The 23,168-nt window shown below is 45.2% G+C and overlaps 2 protein-coding genes across 5 annotated transcripts in view; one reads left to right on the forward strand and one right to left on the reverse strand.

Moving 5' to 3' along the window:
* LOC117585752 (octopamine receptor beta-3R) overlaps positions 1-22,498 on the reverse strand; it is a 34,701-nt gene extending 12,203 nt beyond the window's left edge. For all 3 annotated transcript variants that reach the window (XM_034275405.1, XM_034275406.1, XM_034275404.1), the window contains exon 1: positions 21,546-22,498. The gene's annotated coding sequence lies outside the window, so the exon portion shown is untranslated. The remainder of the gene's footprint in view (positions 1-21,545) is intronic.
* Positions 1,558-3,982, forward strand: LOC117585759 (protein hugin). 2 transcript variants are annotated; one of them, XM_034275416.1, is made up of 4 exons: positions 1,558-1,773; positions 2,970-3,282; positions 3,499-3,687; positions 3,718-3,981. In XM_034275416.1, exons 1-4 carry the CDS (start codon positions 1,690-1,692, stop codon positions 3,729-3,731), a joined length of 600 nt encoding a protein of 199 aa, XP_034131307.1. In that variant the 5' UTR covers positions 1,558-1,689; the 3' UTR covers positions 3,732-3,981. The 2 variants fall into 2 exon arrangements, with proteins under 2 accessions (XP_034131307.1, XP_034131306.1); XM_034275415.1 differs by having other exon boundaries at positions 3,499-3,982.
* Positions 22,499-23,168: the final 670 nt, after the last annotated feature.

Raw genomic sequence — 23,168 nt, forward strand, 5'->3', positions numbered from 1 at the left:
TGCTACTGTAAATCATCTTTTGGCAGTTGTGGAAGAAAGTGTTGTGAGTGGTAGTTAAATGTATGAGAAATTCTTAACTATTTACCAGATCAAAAGTACCCAAATGCATCGTTCAAATATGGTAATAATTAAGGAGAGAAATGGTCTCAAATGTGCAGTAATAAATAAATTTTCTCATGTGTAAAACGATCAATTATTTCCTCATCTGTGACTCATTTGAGTGCTGCATTTGTAAATTATTTTCTACTAAATTGGAAAACCAAATAAACCTGATTGAGAGGTATCCCATGTGTCCGAATTTCGACTGAATGTTTATTTCTTAGTTTTTGTTTTTGGTACAGAAATATTTTAAGCCCTGGACAAATAGATAAATCCTTCAGTGCTCGGTGGCAGAAGGAAAAGCTGCTGTTCCACATTGAGTTACTAAATAAATAAATGCCAGCTCTGGGGTCAGTGTTTGGGGTCGGGGTCTCGGGGTCTCCGAGCTCTCGGGTTCGGGGCATGTTTGTGTAAATTAGAGGCAAAAATAAACACTCGGGCAGCAGCTTTGCAGCAGTCTCCGGCATGCGGGATATTGCAACAGTTGCAAGGAAAACCGACTCTGATGGATTGTTGAGGTCTGAGCTGGTCCAGTGGTCTGTTAATTGAAAATACTCGTGATTTGCAGCCATCTGACGGATGGCGTGACAATGAAAAATCTCCCATTTTAGAAACCTTGTGGAGCATGCAGAAGCTTAGGGGAGCGTGTAGCAGAGCTTATGTTCGTACAGAATGTGCCCCGAGATTCCCTTGTTGACCAATTGATTTGACAGTCGAAAATCAAAGTTTTCGATTCCGATTTCAAAAATGCCTGCAGACAGGCAGGCCCGACGACGACAAGGCCGTGTTGTTCTTGTTGTCAGCCAAGGTGCGCAGCTGTTTGCCCAACAAATTGAACCTAATGCGGCTCAGAAAATGGCATTTAAATAAGCCAGCAGTGGGCCAACACCGAGCAAGCCTTTCCCCCACTGTTCCCCTATTCTATGCCCTGTTCGCTGTGACAAACAAGCGCCAAGCTGGGATACAAGTGAAGACAACTGTCAACATTTAAATAAGATTGATCGATTGGCACCGGCATTGGCATTGGCATTGACGTGTCTGTGGGCGTTGGTGTTGCCATTAATACTCTGGCTATTTGGGACGTGGCAGGTTTTTCACGCGCTTTGATTTGCATAAAGCATGAGGTTGTCCTCCTCCTCGCACAGTGGATCTCAATCGCAATGGAATGCCAGTGTATGTAAACCATTGTGAGCTCCACTGTTCACTGCTCTCTGTTTTGTCCACTCTGTGTCTGTGTGGGACAAATTGTGTGGCACTTCCGTTTGGGATTGGGACGCTTGTTTGCCCCGCTGACCAGTGGGCAGTTGTGTTCTTGGACCGCCTGTTGCTGCCATTACAGAGCACAACAAATCATTTAGCGACTGTCATTCAAGGGCCTAATCATGCTCGCATGGGGGCCCAGGACAGTGGGCTATAAAAACTGCTGATCGCCTTGGGACTGCCATCAGTTGTCCTGCAACGCGTTCCAAGAGAGTTGTTATCTGCCGAGCTCTGAGTTCGCCTGGGTCCTTTTGTGGCGCCGCTCGTAAAAGACAAACAGACCCAAGTCTGTGCCCCGATTTAGTGCCGGAGTCTGAGTCTCTGCCAGTTATGTGTAGACCAAGTTATGGCACATTGCTGCTTATCGCGGCATCCTGCTACGTTCTCGTCTCCAGCCAGGCCAGGACCTTGCAGGTGAGTGTGCGGGTCGAGGCGTGGAGTGGAGTGGTTGCTTGCCGAACAAGCGCCACTTAATTAGTTTTATTTGCCTGGGCACAAGTACACAATCGCTGCGCGATAATTTGCCAGCTGGTTAAGCTCCTCCCTCGCTACCCCGGAGACACAGTACACTGCACACGGTTGAGCGGAAATTTGGTGCAAACTCCGTAACTTCGAGGTACTCATAACTTCAGCAGCTTTGCAATTACCTTTGTGCATTTTGAAATTCTGATTTCGGAGGCAACTCAAACCCCAATTTCCTTTCTGTCATTCGCATTTGTGGAGCGTTTGCCTCTTTTTTGGGAAAACGAAATCGATTCAATGTTAAGCCTCATCGTATATGCACTTTATTCGGTTGATAAATGAAAGGCGAGAATTACGCGAATTTCTTGAAGAATAATTGAGTTTCTAAATGAGTCCATTAAAATTGGGTCACTAAAATGGGTAGAACTGCTCTCAAAACATATTTCAAAAACATTCAAATTAGGAAAAGCTTTTGCTTAACGAAAGTCTTATGCGATTTTCAGCGCAGTCTTTCTTGAGTTTTGGCTGTCAGAGGTTTCGCCTTACAGAAATATTTCATGAATATTTTATCGAGTAAATAATTCCCCAAAGAACTTAATATTGTAAAAAAAACAGTCGAGTGGAATACTCTGTACTCTATGCAGAAAAGTATGAAAGTACGAATGAGATGCATCCAATGGTGTAGCCGATTTTCTGTTACGAGAAATACGAGCTTCAAGGACACATCTGCTGTGCCGGAATTCCATTCTGGGGCCCACGCACACTCGAATTGAGTAAGCGTTTATGGGTGAAGTGCGATTTACAAGCCGATTTAAGGTGCTGGCATTTCAATCTACATTGAGTTGTCTAATCAAGCGGCACTCACTGCCAGCCTGCCTGCCGGGCTGTAAATTCAAACAATAAAGTGCTTGACTCGCACACTTACGCACTTCTGCACTCCTCACACTCTCACGCACATAGTGAGATGACTGTGTGTGTGTGTGCAGCGCACGTAGGGGCATAAATAGGCAGCATAAAAATAACTTAACACGTGTCGACACTTCTGAAAGGTTCTCCTCTCCGCCTGAGCCCAAATATGTTCCCTTTTCTTATGTGCGTGCCGCATTTTCGCTTCTGTTCTTTTGCCGCGTGGCACTTTATTTGTGCAGGGCACAAACAAACTGGATTTGGCAAATCACATCAGCGTAGGCCCTGCCAGAGGATCATCGGCAGGAGGAGCCGCCTCAGCCTTAGCCTCAGCCTCGGCTGCAGGCGCGGTGCGGGCTGCGATGACGGAAGCGCGCCATAAGCGGGCCATGGGCGAGTACAAAGAGCTGACTGACATCATTGACGAGCTGGAAGAGAACAGTTTGTCGCAAAAGGCTGCGGCCGTGGCTCCGTTGCCGCCGCAGGCTCAGGAATTCGACTTGGATAGCATGCCGCCATTGACCTACTACCTGCTGTTGCAGAAGCTGCGACAATGTAAGTCACCCTGCGGCACACGCAGCGTATACGCAACGGAGATGGCTGCGTGACGTGGAATGTGGGCTCACGATGTACAAGAGAGATTAGGCGGAGAGCTCTTGTAATTGTTGCCCCAATCACGTTCACGCCATCATCTCTATTATTTTGGCATTCTTTTGTAGAACCTTTTTCGCTTTGGCTTTTCGTTGTGCCTTTCCGATTTTTCCTTGACAGTGCAAAGCAATGGCGAGCCCGCTTTTCGCGTGCGCACGCCACGCCTTGGACGCAGCATTGACTTCCAGCAACTGCTGGACGCCGGCGGGGCCAGCGAGGAGGCGGCTGGCGGGCAGTTCATGTCGCGCATGATGAAGAAATCGGTGCCGTTCAAGCCTCGCCTGGGCAAACGTGCTCAAGTATGCGGCAGTGTTGGCGGTGGCGGCGTTGGCGTTGGCGGTGGCGGTGATTGAGTCACGGCAAGGACACAAGGACACAGAGCAGCACGGAAACGAGGAAACGAGGACGATACCCAGGACAAGGTTGAGGCCACGCGCCCGGCCCCATAAGCTAACTAAACCCACATCATAGCCAGCCGAATTCGACGCGACGCAACGCATACACAGCGCCAATAATATAAGAAATATGCATACTAAATAGGATCTACATATAGCCATGTTCCAGGAGCAACTAATGATGTACATACATACAATATCTACACATTATATACAATATATGTTTACTCGTGCGAACTATGTAATTAATAATTTAATTTAAATAAATTGCAGACCCCACAAAAGTGTTGTTTATCCGCATTTGCATCCCAAATGAGACCTGCCCAGACCAGCCCCAGACCAGCCTCAGCCCAGTGGTTGCACAAACACGAAACAAATAAATAAACTGAAAAAGTTCACGCGACGGACCTGACCTCAGGCGTATGTTTTTCTGCTCTTATTAAGTATTCGAGTATATGTCGGGGAAAATTAATGAAAATTTCATAACCAATGATAGAATGCGTAAATTGGAAAAGTGAGGCAGCTGGGAACGCTTCCTCTTCCTCTTCCTTTTCCGCTGCCAGTGCCACTGACTCTGCAATTGCCCCTGGCAGGGGCACTCTGCCACTGCGGTGGCGGCATCCTGCATAACTGATAGCTATGGTTGGCCATGGCCATGGCAGCGGCTGCAGCTGCAGCTGCAGCTGGCCCGATAAAGCCTCTTCCCTAACCGAATCATGCCCCAATAAACGCTTTCCCCTTCCCACAGATGGCAAACCAAAAGCTTTTGGCTTTTTTCGGCCTGATGAAGCATAAAATGTTTTGCACCACTTGCATCGAATGCTTTCCACACCAAATTTTTGCCACGGATTGCATTTTAAGTGGGTGCCCGCGTGACAATAGACTCTCGTACTTTGCACCAATGCCAGCAACTAAATGTACCAAAAAAAAAAAAAACAACTATTTTAAGTTGCTGCAATTTTTACTTTCAATTCCAAAACTTTTTATTTGCAAACCACTTTTTTAAACAAGCAGCTTCTGCTCTTAATTGGGAACCTGTTATTGAACCAGTCAAATTAATTAATGTATAATTATGAACTGGACAACTGTGTGACATGTGTGTTCTCTTTATGACCAACTTAATTATGGTATTATAGATAATATGTTAAATATTGTTTTCCTTTTTTAATTGATACCAGTTGTATGGGTTTGACAACACTACAAACGTCATTCTTGGAGTTAAATAAACGGAAATTAATCTTAACAGAGCTAAAAAATAGTTGTGCCTTCCTTCAATTAAATGAATTATTAAATACTAGAGAAACAGCAGCTGCTCTTCCAATTCGTTTGTGCGACGCGTTTGAAAGTCAGTCTGTCAATTCATTTAAAAAGCAAATTTATAAATAGAATTCTATTTTAATATTTATCTGACTTGTGCTATTCCTGTACCAATTTCGTGTTTCCCATCGACCTTCAATGTAAACTCAAACAGCAATGCCCACAAACAAATATTTTCAATTCAATTACTTCAATGCACTCGAATGAAACAGATGCTCGCAGCATCATTTATGCTGAATGGGGAACTGCAGCAAACATTTGATATGCCGTTTAACATGGTAAATTATTGTTGAAATTTATTTTTCGATGTTCAAACAATTAAAACCGCATGGAAATTTCGGCAACATAAGAGGTACAAAATATCTGCTACTGTTTACTCAATTAAGACCGAATAAAATGAAATGAAATGTAATAGACGAGTCATTTTGCTTTCATTTTCATTTCCATTTCGATTTTCAAAATGTGGCTGACGCAGCTGTTTGGGCAACTGGTGCTGCTGGTGCTGAAGTTTTGGCAACTCATTAGGAGGCCGGCAAATGCCAATTAGTTGGCTTAACCAGCCATGCTTTGGGCTCTCCTCTTCTCTGCTGCTCTCCGGTCTCCGGTCTAGGCCTGGTCCAATTATTGACCCCAATTGGTGCCTTAAATGTTGGGACTTAACCATTTTAGCCGTAGCTTGCTCCCTCCAGCAATGGTTCATGCATCACGTAGCGGTCTATATGTGGGGCACCTAAGCACCTAGGCAGATGGGGATGCATATCCGCTTGAATCGTGCTTAAATTGCGATAATGGGGCACACAGACCAGCCCTCAGGCCATCTCCTTTTCCCCACAAAGAGATATTGAAACATTATAACTGCAAAATGGTAATAAATTTCCCTCCGCCTCCAGGGAAAGTAAAGCAAAAGCTACAAAAAAAAAAAAGATGAGGAACCAAGAGATAGGGCAAGTCGCGAGGCAGACACGCACATCGAGGACTGCTTGGAGATTGGGACTGGGATTCGGACTGCGTCTGGGACTGGGAGCTGCCTCTGCAGCACGGCAGGAACTTTGCATGACAGCGGGCGTAGATTTACAGTTGGGTCGCTGCGTAAGGTTAAACTACCTTAACATCAGCTGGCAGTGTGTCGGCTTCCTGTCTACGTGAGTCTGCTCCACCTACATCCTGTGCTATCTACAGCACACACACAAACATACGCACACATGTGAAATGATAAGTTTATTGTGCATAAGTATCTGCGTGTAGCCGTGTCTGTGTGTCTGTGTGTGTGTGTATGCAGAGTGGAAAAATCACTTTGCCTGATTAAATGACGCCATTCCGGTTGGAACATTCATTTGCCTTCGTGTCTGTCGGGCTGTCTGTCTGGCTGGTTGGTTCACCTTGGCCAAAACTGATCCCCGGCCATTACGGTGAATTGTTAAAAATGACTGCTAATATGGCGAACTTCTCGGCTATGCAAGCCATATTTATTGTACCCTAACCAACTGATTTAAATTGATGGCATGGCCCTCACTCCCTTCTCTCCGTTTTGTGGTCTTTGGCACTCACTTAATCAAATTTCAGCCATGCCGAAAAAGGCTTCAAGTCGGCTTTGTGTGAGTGCCATAAGAGCGTGCAAGATTATTCATGTGCCCGTCACTCCGTTTGCGGCTGGGCACTTTGATGCTAAGTCCACCTGCATAATGGCTGTGGCTTTATCGCCACTCCAGCATCAAATATTAATTAGGAATTCATCCCTGAAGCAGTCCTTCGACCTGTCGAAGTGATTGATAAGATGTCATTACCGATTTACCTCGACAGACCAACTGACTGACTGACTTCACTTCAGATTTGGTTTCTTTGGCTTGCGATTGAAGCGAAGTTCGACAGGCAATTAGTTTCGACTCCAAACTTTTATTAGAAAGTAGGAATGCGCAGGGAAGTAAACCATAAAAATCCAAATTGTAATTTAAAACTTTGAGAATGGGAAACCTTGTCTCGCATTTCCATTTCCTCAGTACGGTAGGCAGCAAGAAATAATCTGAAAACAAAACTAAAACATTTATGGGACTTCAGAAATCTGAATGAAGCCCCCAAACAATTTCCCAACAATATTGAAATAATTTTTGAAATAATACTTTTGCTACTTCAAGACTCTTAAAGTCCAAAAAACAAAACCCGAAGCAATCTCCGGGTCCTGGCTCTCTGGCAGCAAAGGTAAGAGGAGAACTACAGAGAGGAAAAACCGAAAAGCCTTTTGCTATAAATCCGGTGACGGACAGGTAAGTGAGGAGTCCTTCAACAGTTTTGTGAAAGAAAGGCCCTGCTGAAAACTTTTTGGCTGTTGGTGTAATTTTTGCTGCCGTTGCATGGCACGGCATGGCAAGGCATGGCATGGCATCCAATGAATTTAGCAAATTGCAAATGCAGCAGCCGCATTATCGCACACAGATACACCCAGACACATGTGCAGGGGAATGCCAACACAATGTTTCTGCTGCTGCCGTTCAGAGGTCTTCCGACGACACGAGGTCACAGCGGGCACAAAGGCGAACGAAAACCAATCGAAAATCGAGTTTTTGGCAATACACGTCAGGGCCCCAATGGCAATGGCAATGGCAATGGCAGCGACACTGCCGCTGACATTGGCATTTGAAAATCTCAGTGCCTGCGCCCGTCCTACTCCTCCTGGCATACCATGTTTAAGCTTCTATGCTGCTGTGCTGCGGTGCTGCTGTGTCAGTGTGCAACACTTTGTTCTGTTGATTTTTATTTAATATGCGAATGACTTTGCATGTTGCTGGCATCACCCCAGGACCAGTCCCAACAATACACGCCCGCACGCATGACTGAGCTGTTGCTCTACCATGTCCTGGCCTCGTCCCTGACTCGACCTGGTCATCATTCATCAATTTAGCTATGACATTCGGGCTGATGTGGCAAATTTGCCGCCACTCTGATTCTGAATCTGACTTTGACTCCGGCCCTGCCACTGCCTTTGGCTCTGACTCTAGCTCTGGTTGTGGCCCTGGCCCTGGCTGGGCATTTCTTTAATTACTGTCAATTAGACAAACATTGTGCGGTCGTAGATGGAGATAGAAGCTAGTGTATAATTAAATTACATGCCACATCGGTATTGGCAGGGCAAACGTGAATAGTGCCGCGCCAGCAATCAGATAATCGGACTGAGATCCGCTCGTCTCGCCAATCTCGTTGGCGCCGGCCAGTCACCGTCAGCAGGCGGCCTCGATGCCCTTGAAGAGAGGCCGCGCAAGGATATCGCTTTCAATTACTATAGTTTACCCGGCTGCCATCCTGGCGTGACTTTTGCCTGCCGTGCTGCTGCCAACTGACTGACAGACAGAAGGGCAGGCGGGTCAGGCGATTGGGTATTAAATATTTGTTCGATTTAATTTTCCTTTACCGCACGGTTCTGCCACGGAAATCAGATTCGAGCACCATTTGTGCTTCATATAAATACAAATCAAATCGAGCCTCCTGATGGCCATTAATTGTATCATGAATTCGTGTATCGCGCTTCGTGTGCCGGATACCCATTGATGGCGGAGCACAAAGGTATATGGAATGGGTGCAAAATGTATGCAACGGTGGGCACAGATGCTTAACTGATTAATTGCACTTATCTACAGATGCATTTATAATCAGAAAAAAATAATTATCTCTATTAATTTCATAAATATGTGAATATTTCCCAGTTCTAATTAGCGGGTATCATTCACACCTATTCGTTTTTTTTTGTGTGAATACCCATGAAAGTCCCCCCGGGAATCCTTGTATGCGAAACACGTTGGACGGGGTCCGGAAGGTAGCGAAAAAAATAATGAACGAGCACGCAATGCGGGAATTGACCGAATGCCGTGCTTGCCCCAAAGCTTGACTAATGAATTAAAGAAATAAATACTTTAAATCCCCGAAGTTGGCAAAGAATTTCGTTTAATTTCATAGCGCAGATTCACGAGCCAGTGGTGTTGCTCAAATGCAGTCACTAATTACATAGTTGTCCGGCAATTGAAAAGGATAAGTGACGGGCTTTACAAATGTCAATTTCAATCGTGGCCAGTGATGAACAGTCCGTGAATAAATAATTCATGCGAAAAGCGCAGTGGGCCAGCCTTTGGCAGGATCGCGTGACAATGTTTTTGTTGGTGTTGTGTGGCATTGACCTTCTCCGCTGAGGGTCGATTGATAGTCGGAATTATTGATGAATGGGCTCTTCCCGGCAATCAAACCCGCCTAACGGATATTTACAATTAGCTTTCCCTTGCAGGGGCACAAACCAAAGGTCAATTTCCAACAATTTCCAGGAGAGCGTTTGCACAAATTTACTGCATGCCAAAACAAAAAATAATTAGAGATTATAATTAGACAAAACTAATAAGCGCACTGAAAACAACAGAGTGCCGGCTGAATTGCCCTCGGCTGGTAATTAACTTTTTAGTTGATTTCGTGCGGGTTTTGGTTTAGTGTTTTTTTTTTCATCCTCCGTGTTCATCCTGTTTTTGCCCCACGCAATGTGCGAGCTACGCGGACGCGTCGGGAGCGAGGCTTGCCACTTGTGATGTAATTATGACGCTGGCCAAATGCAAATGAACATTGGAAGCGGTCGCTGCCACGCTGTGGGGTCATTTTGTGACGTTTAATTGCTCTTGTGCGAGTCGATAGCTCACTGTGTACACTCACTCCCACTCCCACTCACACTCCCTCTGTCTCTGTCGCTGTGTGTGAATGTGGTCTGTCTGTGTGTCGCTGTAAGTGTGTGGCAAGCATTATGACCACTATGGTTGGCCACTTTCGGTTGCATATTGACAGTTGAGAGGACCAACATGGGACATGCTACGTATATTGGCCGAAGCGCTTAAAGTCTTAACTTTCAAATGCCTGGATAATTGCAGTGAACTTCCGTAAGCTCCCTTTTTTTCTGATGAACTTAATGAGGAAGTTTACGAAACATTTGAGCACAATTACCAAGCAATTCAAAGTTAAATGATCTGTCTCTGATGTTTCGTTTTCCTTAGTTTCTTTTTCTCGCGCTTTGTCAAATTATTTATAAGGCCAAAGCAAAAAAAGAGAGTAAGAGAAAAGGGCAGCAGAAATTATGAATAAATAAAAGCAAACGAAGCTAACTCGATTAGCGTGATTATGTGTTTATGTTCATTTTATGTATATTCTTATTATTCGAACGATGTCTTCATGGGCTGCTAAATGTTCGTTTAGTTGGGAGAAGGCCCATAATCGACTAGTAACTGCTAATTAAAGTGAAGACAAAGCTGCTGCCATATTTAAGGAATCTTTAACGCTGAACCATCAGTTGGAAATAAATCACGTAAAACTATCCGCTTTTCCAAAACAAAAGTGCACCGAAATCTGCTCCAATAAAACTTTAGGTTTTTCTCTTGGCTAACTTTTTGTACGAAAGTTATCAGTGCCGCTAATTGCAAATAAATTAAGCAGTTCAGGGGCTGCTCGTTACTCATAAATATATATTTTTAGAGAGCTTCAAAATACTTGTCTTGAAAGAATATTTTTAATTTGTATTTTCTCTGGATTTACATCAAAACTTTATTAACAAACGTTGTCTATTTTTCTTGGGAAAAATATTAAAATATTTCTATGAAATCCAATAAATATGTTTTATGGGCAGTCCAAAGAGGGCTTAGGGTTCAAGAATGAAAAAAATAGTAAAATATTAAATATTAAAAATCATTCCCCTTTTTCATAATTTCAAGACTTAATTTATGTCAATTTTCGGAATAACTGCTTGAAAAAGCAGCCAGAATTTTTCTTGTAAAATCCATTTAATTGCTCATGAAGGAGCAATAATTTATATTGCTTTGACATGAAAAATATGATGAGACAAGAATTTTACGGATTTTATTAACAAATTCTAACCAGTTGTGCGGCAAGGAGACTTCTCGGCTCTCAATCTATTTTTCATGTCTTCCGTAAACTTTATTATATGTATGTGTATGTAGAATGGTTGTAGTGGCTCCGACATAAATATGCATAAATATATGGAAAGGCGAAACCCAGCAGGGCAAGTGGCTTTTGGGGCAAGTGGCTTTGGGCCAAGTAGCTTTGGGGCTAGTTTTCATTGCTGGCGCTTGACGGCAATTTTATTGATTTGTTGTTGCAAACTTTTCCTTTCACGTGGCCCGAATTTATGGCCCCCACAGTAACAAACAATAAGAGCCAGAGTAACTGGGACTGCCACGCGGGACCCTGGGAGCGCCGCCAAAAATTTGCATGCCACCAAAAGCCGCTCTTCTTGTTGTTTTTGTGGCTGCTGCTGCTGCTGCTGCTGCTGGTGTTTTTCGCTTTATAATTTTATTTTTTTCTCACTCGGTATTCTGTATTTTGTTGTTTGCATTTTGTTTATGGAGAGCACCACAAAAATGTTGACCAACGAATTTAAACAGCGGACGCCCATTTAGTTGTCGGCTCTTTGATATTTATGCCATGCTCCCTGCTGCTGCTCCTTCTGCATATTCGCATTTATTATGCGCGTGTGTGTGTGTGTGTGGCCCAGACAAAAACATTAGCATTCAAGAAAGAAAGTGGTGCATGGAGGACCGAAGGCTTGCATACCCTTTGAGAGCTGTAGCTTCAATGGGAAGCATCATTTCAATGGCAGTTATTCAGAGATGAAGAAAGAGAGCGTGAATAATTGTGTGTTTCCACCTTCTGACCTTGCCATCCTTTGCAGAGCTTTACTTTAAATAATGAGACCTTTTTGGCAGGGAACATAACACACTAACACTCCGCACACTACCCCAAAAAAAGTGTGCTGTGGAAATTGCTTGACGCGTTTCTGCGTTTGGATTGCTGCGGTAGCGACACGCGTCGAAACCGCACGCGCTAATTAAAAGAAATAACCAAACAAAAACTATGAAAACAACGGAGGAGTCGGGGAGCAGGGCCATGTTTTTCAGGGGCTGGCAGGCATTACTCATACGCCGCTTGGCACGTGTGCGTGGCGGGAAAATTGTTTTTAATTAATTTTTATGACCTTAAACTTTAACAAACGAGTACTTCGTACTACTGTGCAACTCAATGTTCCAGCTGGCTGAGAGTTGGCTGTTCAGTCATTATTAAAAATAGAAAGCCATTAAATTTGTTTGCCCAAAAGGACACACCATCAATGGGGCACTGGACTACAGAAAACAGAAACCTTTGGAAAGCTCTGTCTTCGTCCAAGCTCAATTAGACCAGAGTGTTGACAGTGTCCACTTGAACGGGGACAAAGGAAACGGAAAAGTCAATATGGAAAAGTCATCGAAGCGTTAACGGTGACAGTGACAAGGCCGTGCTCGAGACTCAACCGGGAATGCCCTTGGCCAGCTTCACTTTACTTCTGCCTCCAACCACTCAACTCAAACCTCAGACGCTGCTACGGTTATTGCAATAAATATGAAGGCCATAAAAGGCTTAGCCGCAGAATGTCACGTGTGACGTGTGACTGTCCGGGCCCTCGGTCAATGCAGCTAAATCAGAACTTTCTTCGGGCTGGCCAAGTAGCATAATTTCAGTTGCCCTTTAACCTGGACCCTGTTCATTTCACCTAAAGTCCGCCGCTGGCTGTCCGGGAGCGTTTGCTGCTGGGACTGGTTGCTTTTTAATCTTTCTTCCGTTGGATACAATTTTGCCAGGCGAACGCCTCGGCAGGAGTTTCATATATATACAACAAAAATGAGGACCAGAACTGCCTCTCGCCGAGGCCTTGGGCAATTGGGCAACGCATTATGTCGTAGATTATGGCTTATGCATTATTTATGTGGGTCAGCCAGATGAGCGGCGAAACGGCCTTTAATTGGATCGCAAGTAGGCCTTAATGTGCAATCTGCTGTGTCACAAGCAGTCCGGTCCGTCGCCCTACCAACCGGCCAACGGTTATTTTTAAAACGTCCGTCCCTTCGACTCGTATATTTCACTCGAGGCTCTGGCAGGTGGATGGAGTGAGGCGGTGGCAACAGCAATTCCCGCTTAATATTTCTTGGAATTACACTCAACTCAGCTGGTAACAAAAAACGCGCCTGACTCTCACCAAAGTTTGGCGAAATGGAGAAGAATTTTGTATGCGGAATGCAAGAAACTTGGGAAAAACAACTGGCGCACTGCCAAGGAGAGGCCTTTGCCTGTGCTGGTGGTGGTGTTGGAGCTGGGGACTGGGACTGGGACTTGGCCTAATGGAATTGAATGGCATGCACTGTAAAAAGCCAACAACGAGAATTCCACGCATATTAACACAGTTCCCTGCACACACCCAAGGGCCAAGAGAGCGAGAGAGAGCGAGCCAACATTTTACTCAATGAATCATGGACAACAGCTGATTTATACTTTTGAGCCAAGAATATGTATACGAGCGTGTGAGTGTGTGTGTGTGTGTGTTTGTGTGTTTGTGTGTGTTGGCAGCGATTGGTGTCCTTGAAACTGTTCAAGTACGCTCCACAAAGTGCACCAAGTGTCTCATTGTGCATTTCTCCGTGGGTCCCCTGTCCCTGTCTCTGCAACTGTGTCTGTGTTTGTGCGTATTGATGAAGGCCACTGCCACTGCCAGTGCCGCTTCCAGTGCCACTGCCACTGCCACTGCCACTGCCACTGCCATAGCCACAAGGCAATGCCATTAGGTCTGGACAGACCTGGCCGCCATAGGTAGCGGCTGAGGCGCAGCCAACGTCCTGCCGTGAATGGGCAGCCAAACAAAAGTCCAAGCCACTGCAGATAATTGACAACGAGCTGCTGAAAATCAATTGAGTGACTTTACATGTACGACTGTGGCTGTGGCATGGACCGGGACCGAGCCATCCGTTGTTGTTGTTGCATTTGTAGTTGTAGTTTTAGTTGTCGCTGCCGCTGCCGCTGCCGCTGCCACTGCCGCTGCTTGTGGCTGCATTGGCGGGGCTGTGGCTGAGGGGGTGAGCTTTTAAGGGGCTCTGCTTATGTGCTGAGCCACACGGGAGTTGTGCTTAGGCGCTGAGCTATTGAAGAGTTATGCTGGCCAAAGCTATTGAAAGGTAGTACTTTGGGGTCTGGGGTTTCCGTGGGCAGTGATTCGCGACGGGTGAGCTTTTGAGGGGCTGCTCGTAGAGGACATTGTTCCCATCGTCCATTCAGGAACAAAGCCATAAAGCGAGCTAAAACCAAATGAAATTCCGCTGCAAATGTCGTTGCCATCCTCCGCCCTGCTCCTTCCTCACACTCTCCCAACCTCACTGGTTGCTGATACTCAGTTTCTGTTACAGTGTTTTGGCCTCCACTTTATTCTGCTCCTTCCCCACAGTTGTGGTTTTGTGTACCAATGCTCCTGCTTGGTTTCACTTAACCAGCGGGGCACACAAAGGTATTGGCACAGGACCAGCCACCGTCACCGTCACCGTCACCGATGGCACCGTCACAGGTGTGCTGGAGTGTGCGTGCCGTGGATCCTATTGTTGGCAGAGAGTCGTGGCAGGACGCGTCGTTTGCTCTCTTTACTGTTTGATTAACGTTTTAACGATTTGAGCAAACAATTGCGGCAGTAACAGCAATCACTAACAAGCAGCTCCACGACAGTAGCAACAGCGGGAGAGGCAGTGGAAATTTATGCGTGGATTACCACTTGCGGCCTACATGTTTTTGTAGCAATCTTAAGGATGTGTTTTTTGTTTGTTGCTCTTTGCGTAGGCCTAGCAATTTTCGCCTACATCTCAACCTCAAGGGAGGGTAAATGCTTTTGAAGTGAAATATATTTGCCATGTTGTCGATTTTTTAGCTGTCAAATGAAAAAACCGCCAACATAATCAAAACAAAAACAAGAAAGAAAGGATTTCGTAGGGTTTGGAGGGCTATAATAGGACTTATCCTTTCAAATGATATACGAGTAGTTGCTGGCTGAGAAATGGGTGGTTTCTATGACAGATTTACTTGTACATCAACTTAAAGAGGTATTTCATGGTTAAAGGGAAATTAAATTGGTCGATCCATTTTTATATCTCATAGTAAGTTCTATAATATCTGTAGCAGACAGTCAAAGCTAAGAGATTCCTCGGAAAAGCCACTTACATGAACATGATTACTGTTCATATTTCAGAACGTTTGAAAACTTACTTCTGGGAAATGGCATGGAATGTGTTCCAGTCTAAGTCCTTTGCCAGGCAACAGTTTATATGACATCACGTGCTAATGGCCCTAATTAAACAAAATGTTCACTTAATCTGCACACAATTGTGAATGCACTTACGAGTAGTTGCAAAGCACATTGATTGGGGTCGCAGGCAACTTAATTAGTCAAATTAAATAAAGTTCTGCTCACGGATGCATGAGCACTGCGAGTGGAAGGGAAGTACTTTAAAGAAAAGCTAATTTATAGTGGAAATTCTTCAGACTGCCAACAAAGGTTGGAATGACAAATATCTCATTAATGCCGTGGAGGATGCGTTACGCTCGAAGTATCAATTTTCTTTGACAGGGATATCGAAGGCAACTATGTTACTGGCAATCAATAGTTGCTTCATTATGGCGGTCTATTTACAGAGTGTACTACGAGTTTACTCTGTTGGCTAACTGGCTTTGGGTATGGTGTGGCGGGGTCTGGTGTATGGGCTCTTTGCAAAACTGAATCAAAGGACAGAGTGTACTAGGGGAAGACGACTCGACTGCACTCTGGGTTATTGCCTACGCGCACTTTCCAGCCATTTGAGCCATTGTTGACTTGTTTGCAAATTGGTTTTCATCAGCGGAATTCTTCGAGCCATGTCCTTCTCCCGGTCTCACTGTCTCTCTGTCTGAGTGCCAGTTCCAGTTCCAGTTCCAGTCGGAGTCCCACTCATTGGCATTGCCTTTGACTGGATCATTCTTGTTGTTGCTGCTGTCGCTGGCAGCGTTGTTGCCTTCATTTCAAATTACTTCGTTGCGTAAATTAGGTATTCGCCACTTGCATATATATGTTCGAGTATACCCTCATTGCCGCCTGTTGACATTCCCCTATGTACTGCTACTCGCACATTCGCGAGCTTTATATTTTTCATCTTCTTTGTAGTACAAAATTTGATTTTGGTTTTGTTGAACGCGGCTAATTTCATTTTGTTGGGCCTCGACCTCGCCCCAATCTAATGCTGAGTGATGTGGCTGAAAAGCAGGCAGGCAGGCGGCAGTCAGCCTAATTTCATTAAAAAAGCCAAAAAAAAGAGAGACCCGAGTGTGGGAAGACAACAAAAAATGAAATGCTTAACAGATTTTTTGTGTGAAAACAAAGAAAAAGCGACAAACGCAGGAGCGAAAACAAGTAGCAACTGGGAAACCCGGCTCATTTTTAACTTTCTCTGCGCTTTATTTAACTTTAACCTTTTTTATGAGTTTGCCACGGCCTCAGTCGCTCAATGGTGTGTGTGTGTGTGTGTGTTTGTGAGCTCCTTAATTAGAAGCCATTTTCTCTGGCAGCACTTGGCCCGAATCCCCCTCCTCAACCCCACACCCCTACACTGTGGAAGCTTTCAGCCAAGTCTAATGAGCCTGTGCCTGATTCGGATTCTGATTTTGATGTTGATTCCTTCGCCTGTTCTCGCTTCCTCGCTGCTGAACATAATCAGGGTTCAATAAACACCGCATCGCATCTGCGATAAAGAAAGCAGAATGTAGAACGAAGGAGGCTGCTCTATGAACCTTCTCGCAGGGGCTGAAAATGCAAATCAACAGCTTAAAATTTAATTTAGGCGTTAGCAATGTAAATAAACTGTAGGCGGTGAGCGCAGTTGCCAGCCGCGCCTCGAATGGAGCGTAGTGAAATGGAATGGGCCTGTGTACTTAGGAGGAGTTCGCCCGAGTGACCATTTATGATTCGGGCCTGGTCCCAAATTCAATTCCGAACATTTGGTTAACTTTGTTAAAAAGTCGAAATTAAAATAAGGCAAAAAGTCACTGGCCAGCCGGAGAACAACAACCAAAAAAATCACGAAAATTCCTTGACCGCAGTCAGGGCAAAACCCTGTCTGAGAGACCGCAACAAAGTTGAAGTTGCGTATCCGCCGCGTGTTGCAAAATAAATTGAAAGAAGAGCACGCAACTAATATTGTCTCACTCTGTCTCTGTCACTCTGTCGCTCTGTCGTGTTTCTTTTCTTTGCTTTCACTTTTGGTAAGAGTCTTACAAATTGCACAGCTCAAAGGGAAGTTGATGAGCTCTCGCGAAGTTGGTTATAAATTTTGTTGAAGAATGATTTCATTTTGCGCCCGGCAATGGCGACACGTTAATCTGCAGCGGCGGTGGGGCTGCCTGCCCCAGGGGTCTCCTGCTGACTCCATTGAACCCATAAATAAAATCAATAATAGCATAAATAATATATGTATAGAGTTTTATGGCAGCGGTAGCGGCAGTAGCAGCAGCAGCAGCAGGAGTATCAGGAACAAATATGGGGAAAAAAAGGAACGCCCTGGGAGACAATCGCCTAGGCCCATGGGTCGAACGAGCGGCCGGGCCAAAGCTAACCCCGAGCAGCGCACAGTCCTCCCTTTACACATGCCTGACACAACACAAAAATGAAAGTTAAACCCAAAAAAGAGGCAAGAACGGACACAGAGAGAGAGAGAGAGAGAGAGAGAGAGAGAGAGAAAGACAGAGAGTGGGTAGGCGAGGCAGGAGCGGAGCTGTGCCACTCCGAACCTTTAACTAACACACAAAAGGCTTTCTCAATGGTTTCTAAAGTTGCAAGCAGCCAACCAGCGTCAAGACAAAAAAGCAGTGTGTAGAGTGAGGGACAAGTGGTGAGGGGCATGTGGCAAGTGCAAAGTAAACATGTCGAATGAAGGATACTTAAGCTGCCAGGCGAACGAGGGCCGACCGAAAAGTTGGCCTTTTGAGTAGTGTGAGAGTGGAACTTCATTTGCCAGGCAGTTCCAACAGGCCCGGGGCATCATTGGCAGCTGGTATTTAGGGAATTTGCTTAGCTCAACCCTTGAAATGCAGGCAATCCTCTTAAAAGTTGACTTTTGAGTGGCGTTTGGGATGTTGGAATTTGCCTGCGGAAATCATTTTTACCTGGCTAAGAACAACACTTCAATGATTTATAAAAGTATAAGTAAATGAGAAGATTTTAAAGGTATTATTTGCCGTTCCTGTGAGCTATTTAAGTGGTCCTCTGGGATGATTGTTCAAGTCGTTTGAGTATGTAAAGAAATAATTAAGACGTGGCTCTCGTTGAACCTGTGAAACAGGGACTAAACTTATTCGAGACTCAAAAGAGAAAAGCTAAATGTTGTCTCAACATTATCTTATCATCCGCCAACCCTCGTTCTCTGCATTGCAGCCACTCCACTTTATTTGGCTTTGCCACATTACAATATTCTAAACAATAATCTGTCCCAAAGAGCCAAAACACAAATACAACAATTCCGGGCATGCCAAGGGCACAGACAGATGTCTTTGAGTGTCGAGCGGCACTTAATGACATAAACACTGGTCCTTGCCGTCGCTGGATGAATTGTGGCATCTTCAGCACGGTACGGCTCAGTGTCAGCCCCTCGCTCTTAGCCCTAGCCCCAGCGGAAGTTCTACTAATGAGAAAAGCGTTGAGCCGCCAATCCGCCAATCCGCCATTGTCGCCCGGGCACACGAACGAACCACAAGAGCTAGGGAACTGGAAGGACTCCCTGCCACTAATATTATTAATTTGCAAGTTTCGTTGCTCCTTTTGCCCCGAGTTAAGTCAATGGCAAATATCGTTCATGGTATTTAGTGGGCAATAAAATACGCAATGGGAATTTCCATTCCCTGAGCCCGACAGCCCGGCCAAAATGCGAAACTGATTTAAATGCTTTCTTAAACATTTTTCCGGATTCGGTTGCAAATATTTGCTTAGCTGATTGAACAAACGGAGAGCACTGGGAGTGGAAAACTGTTGGAAATTAAGGTCTGTTTATTGCTTTTTGCGGCTTGCACATTTCTTTGATTCCTGATGCTACACTTGACGTGTGCCCCATGGAAACCTCTCATCGATTGAGCAGCCAATGGTGTGCAACACGACTTAAAAGTCTTGTGGTCTGTGCACACGGCTCGGATTTATTGGGTCGAAACTTTTCAGCAAAGTGTGAACGATTTGTGGTTAATAAACGCCATTTAAGAGCCAAACTGAATATTTATAGCACTGAAATGTGAGGGGCAGCAGAGTCAATGTTGTCACTTCGTCAATGTTGGGTCTGAGTCTATTGACAGCAATTCTTTAATTAAATTTTCAATCAGAAAACGACAAAAGTATTGGCACTCAGCGTATGGTATGCATCGCATCATTATGCCAGCTATGAATTTGATTAGCTTAGAGCCAAATCCGAACAGACGAGACAATCGGCATAATAACAAAAACAACCCGGCAGGCAGCCGCCCTTCCAGGGGAATGGCACACAGAAATGCCTTAAGGCATTCATTCTATTTATCATTTATCCAGCAATTTATCGAAAGACATTCGAGTCGATGCGGAGGAGATGCGGGGATGAGGACTAGGCCTGGGACTGGGCTGCCGATGAGATATTGCTAAAATGAATAAAGGCATTTGCATTTAAAACAGCCGGCAAGGCTTTAAGGGCATTAGCCGTATCAGGACACACGCGCTGCAGATTGTCTTGAAAATGGACTGGGTAACGGTCTGTGCGCAAATCTCATTGAATTTGAAACCATTCGAAAGTTTCCAGCAAATAGAACATCCATACACGTATGCACATGTCTGTATCTGGGAACTATACAATGTAAAACCCCCGACTGTATTAGTGGAATTCAAACTTTTTCGAGCGTAACTTGAAAAGTTTCAATTTGTGCATGACAATCTCCCACTGTCAGTCTGTCCCTCTGTCTTTCTGTCTGTCCGCCCTAGTACGTGTGTGCTTCTGCTTTTTCAGCTCTGTTCTGCGTTATTCTGTTTTATTTTGCCCTATTCTGGCAATGTAGTTTTGCAGTCGATGCTGGGATAAAAGTTTCCGCCTCGGCCATAACGAGCAGACTGACAGACAGGGCTGACGTGTAGTTCAGAGCTTTTGCTAAATTTGATTTGAACAACGAAGCAGCCGAATTTCAATTAAATGCTGGTGCAGCTCTCTAGCTGCATATCCCTGGCCAAGAAAATCGATTGCCAGAGCCAAGTTGTAGTCGGAAAACCCATTCACAAGTGCAACAAAAAAAGGCCAAAGGCTGACTGCTCAAAGGTGAGTCGAACGGCCACTTGGGGGCGGGCCTGAGGCGCCACCTGCGAGGCCCGTCCAACAGCGAATCAAGTGGCAAATGCCAAATGGCATCGTGACCCAGAATCTGCAGCAGCCAAGTACGAGTATCAGGCAGTGCATGAACCCAGTCTCCTGTGTGCACTGTGATCCGGAATTGGTAGAAACCAACGAGAGGAAATTGGGTGCCAGAAATCGAATAAAAAACTATGTGGCATTGGGAAACGGTCGGAGATTTTTGTTTTTTATTCTTATTTGAATTTATATATATATCAAACGAATAATGACACGTACCACGTTTGTTCCTATACATTCTAAAACAGTTCTTTACATGATATAATGTAAACCGTATTTATTGTATGATTTTTATCATACTATTCACGGTTTTACTTCGGTTGGTCCTACTCCTTTTGCTTGCCTTTCTTGTCTCTAGTCATTCTTTCATTCACTGACAACGAGTGTTGTTACTGCACACAAATAACACACAATTGAATGAAATGCACTACAACTTCTCAGCCACAAATAAAATTCCTATTTCTTTAGCTTTTGGTTAATTTTAAACCACTGTTCCTTGTGCGATTTCTCTAAATGGTGCCCATAGTGTAAATCGATGCTGAAGTTGCCAAGATTCCCAAAATCTCACACAATTATCTGAAATCCGAGCACTTCATCTAAAAATATACTAGACTACACCAGCTTGTAAGTCGAAATTCTGTTTTCATCGAATCTCCAGCCCAGTGTTCATGGTGCGATGTGTATCATTAGGGAGCGAGACGACCTGGGACTGTCTGGACAGCAGGCTGGGACCTAGGCCAAGGAAAGTCAGGCCAAACGACGGCTGAAAACGTACATATTCAAAGTGTCAGACAACTAACGCTGGCAACTTTATTAAGAGACAGAGCAACGTGCTGCACAGACACCAGACACGGCCAGAGGGGCACAGCGAAGGTTGGGTCTGAAAGAGGTTTAGCATTAGGTGACCCCCCCCCAACCTCAATGTTGCTTTTAAATAGACAGCAGTTCCCGTTTACGTAACCACTAAAAATGGCGCTCAATGTGTTTCCGTTTTGTTCTTTCGCTGTTCTGTTCTGTTCTGTTCTGTTATTTTCTCTGTGTTGTCTTGGGTGTGGGTCCTGTGCTCTATCCCGTTCTGTGTGTCTCTTTTTGTGTGTGGTGTCTGTGTGCCACTATTGCTGTGCTCTTTTTCCGTTTCACGTGCTGCGCCTGCAAGTAGGCAACACTCGCATGGCCGGGGCGAAAGTTTTTATTGTTTGCTTACTTGCTCAACACGCGCGTTGCGTCCGGATCTGATGAGGGAGGACAGGCCGAGGGCCAGGGGGCATTGTGCGGCAGCAGGATGAGACCGGGAGCCGCGACGCCGTCATTGTCGTTCTTGATTTGCGTTCTGCTGTTTGATGGTCGCCCTGTGGCCGAGTGGCACTGGTGTGGCGCTGGGCGTTTCGAATAAAACCAAAAATAAAGAAACTTTTTTCCCGTTTGTTTGTTGTTTTTATCGCAGTTTATTGTTACTGTTGTTTTGGCTGATAGCAGCTCAAAGTTTTCACACGCGCCAGTTTTAATGCCAGCGGCGGGTTTTTTTCTTCAACTTTGTTACCGCTGGCTGGCCAAACAATTTAATTTGTCATTAGCCTGTCACTGGCTCTATTTATACGACTGTCCGCCTTGGACGACCATAAAAAAGCCTCGAAATCGATTTGTTAAATTGGAATTTCCTTCGTTTTCTTTTTGATTTCCCCGCCTAGCAGCAGCAGTTGCTACCACTGCCGCCAACTGGCCACAATTTGAAGCACGTTTTGGTTTCTTTTGGCCAGCAGAGCAGCGTGAACACACGTACAAGACGCCGCCGCCCCAACGACACAGGCAGAGGCCCCCTGCACAAGTCAGTTCTCACATAGATGGAGTTTTTGTATCGTTTTTAGTAATGCCACGAAATTGAAACACGCACACGCGAACTCCGTTACCATTCGATGCGCCAGCCGGTGCTGTGGAGTGGTGGCCCTTGAGACGGATCCCCGCAACACCCCACACAATACCCAGAACTGTCACTATCACTTGGGTTGCTTTCTGGCAAACATGTGTGACAAGTGGTCACAGGACTCGATTGCTTATGTTTGGGGGTTTTTGTATTTATGGGCCCCGCAGTCTGTAAGCCTGAAAGCCTGAGAAGCCTCTCAGTCAGCTGGCGATGCGTTGTGGTGGGCGCCTGCTCTGGTAACTGGCCGCAAACTGAATGATGGGCAAGGCCAAGTCCTTTGGCGGCATATCAACACAGGCCGCGGCGAATTGGAATCCCTGAGAGAGGGTTTCAACGCAGGAGCGCTTCTGCGCAGTGTTTTGTGGCGGGAAAAAGGAATTTAAATGTCCAACAGGGATGCTTTGAAAGGGAGTAGATTTTGAATTGGTGTTCGTCTACAATTGCACACCAAGAGGCTGAAAGACCAGTAAATTCACTTATTATAACTTGATTCTAAAATTCTTATCTAAATTACACTTTTTGTGGTTTTTTTTGAAGTATTTTTAGTGTCCACCAATCTCGAATTTCATCTACTACGCTCTGAGCAACTCTACCAGCGTCAGCTGTGCCAAACCCCAGCCTCAGCCCGATGGGGGACAGGGCAACGGCAGCCACCCAAACCACCCCTTGACGCCGCCGAATTTGCCGCACCAAGGCAGTCGGAGACAGGACAACTACTCGCACTTCGTACTTCCCTTGGATCTCATCACCCTCTTTAGCCTCCCCCTCTCCCATGGCGTCAATATTTGCATTTGTAATAAAAATATTGTGATGCCACCACACACACAAACACACACAGCCAAGCCGCGTGCGTAAATCTAAAAAAGATTTGTTACTTCAGCTCGTGTTCATGTCGTGCAAATCAGA

Source organism: Drosophila guanche, unplaced genomic scaffold (assembly GCF_900245975.1).
Source record: "Drosophila guanche unplaced genomic scaffold, DGUA_6, whole genome shotgun sequence".
NCBI lineage: Eukaryota > Metazoa > Arthropoda > Insecta > Diptera > Drosophilidae > Drosophila > Drosophila guanche.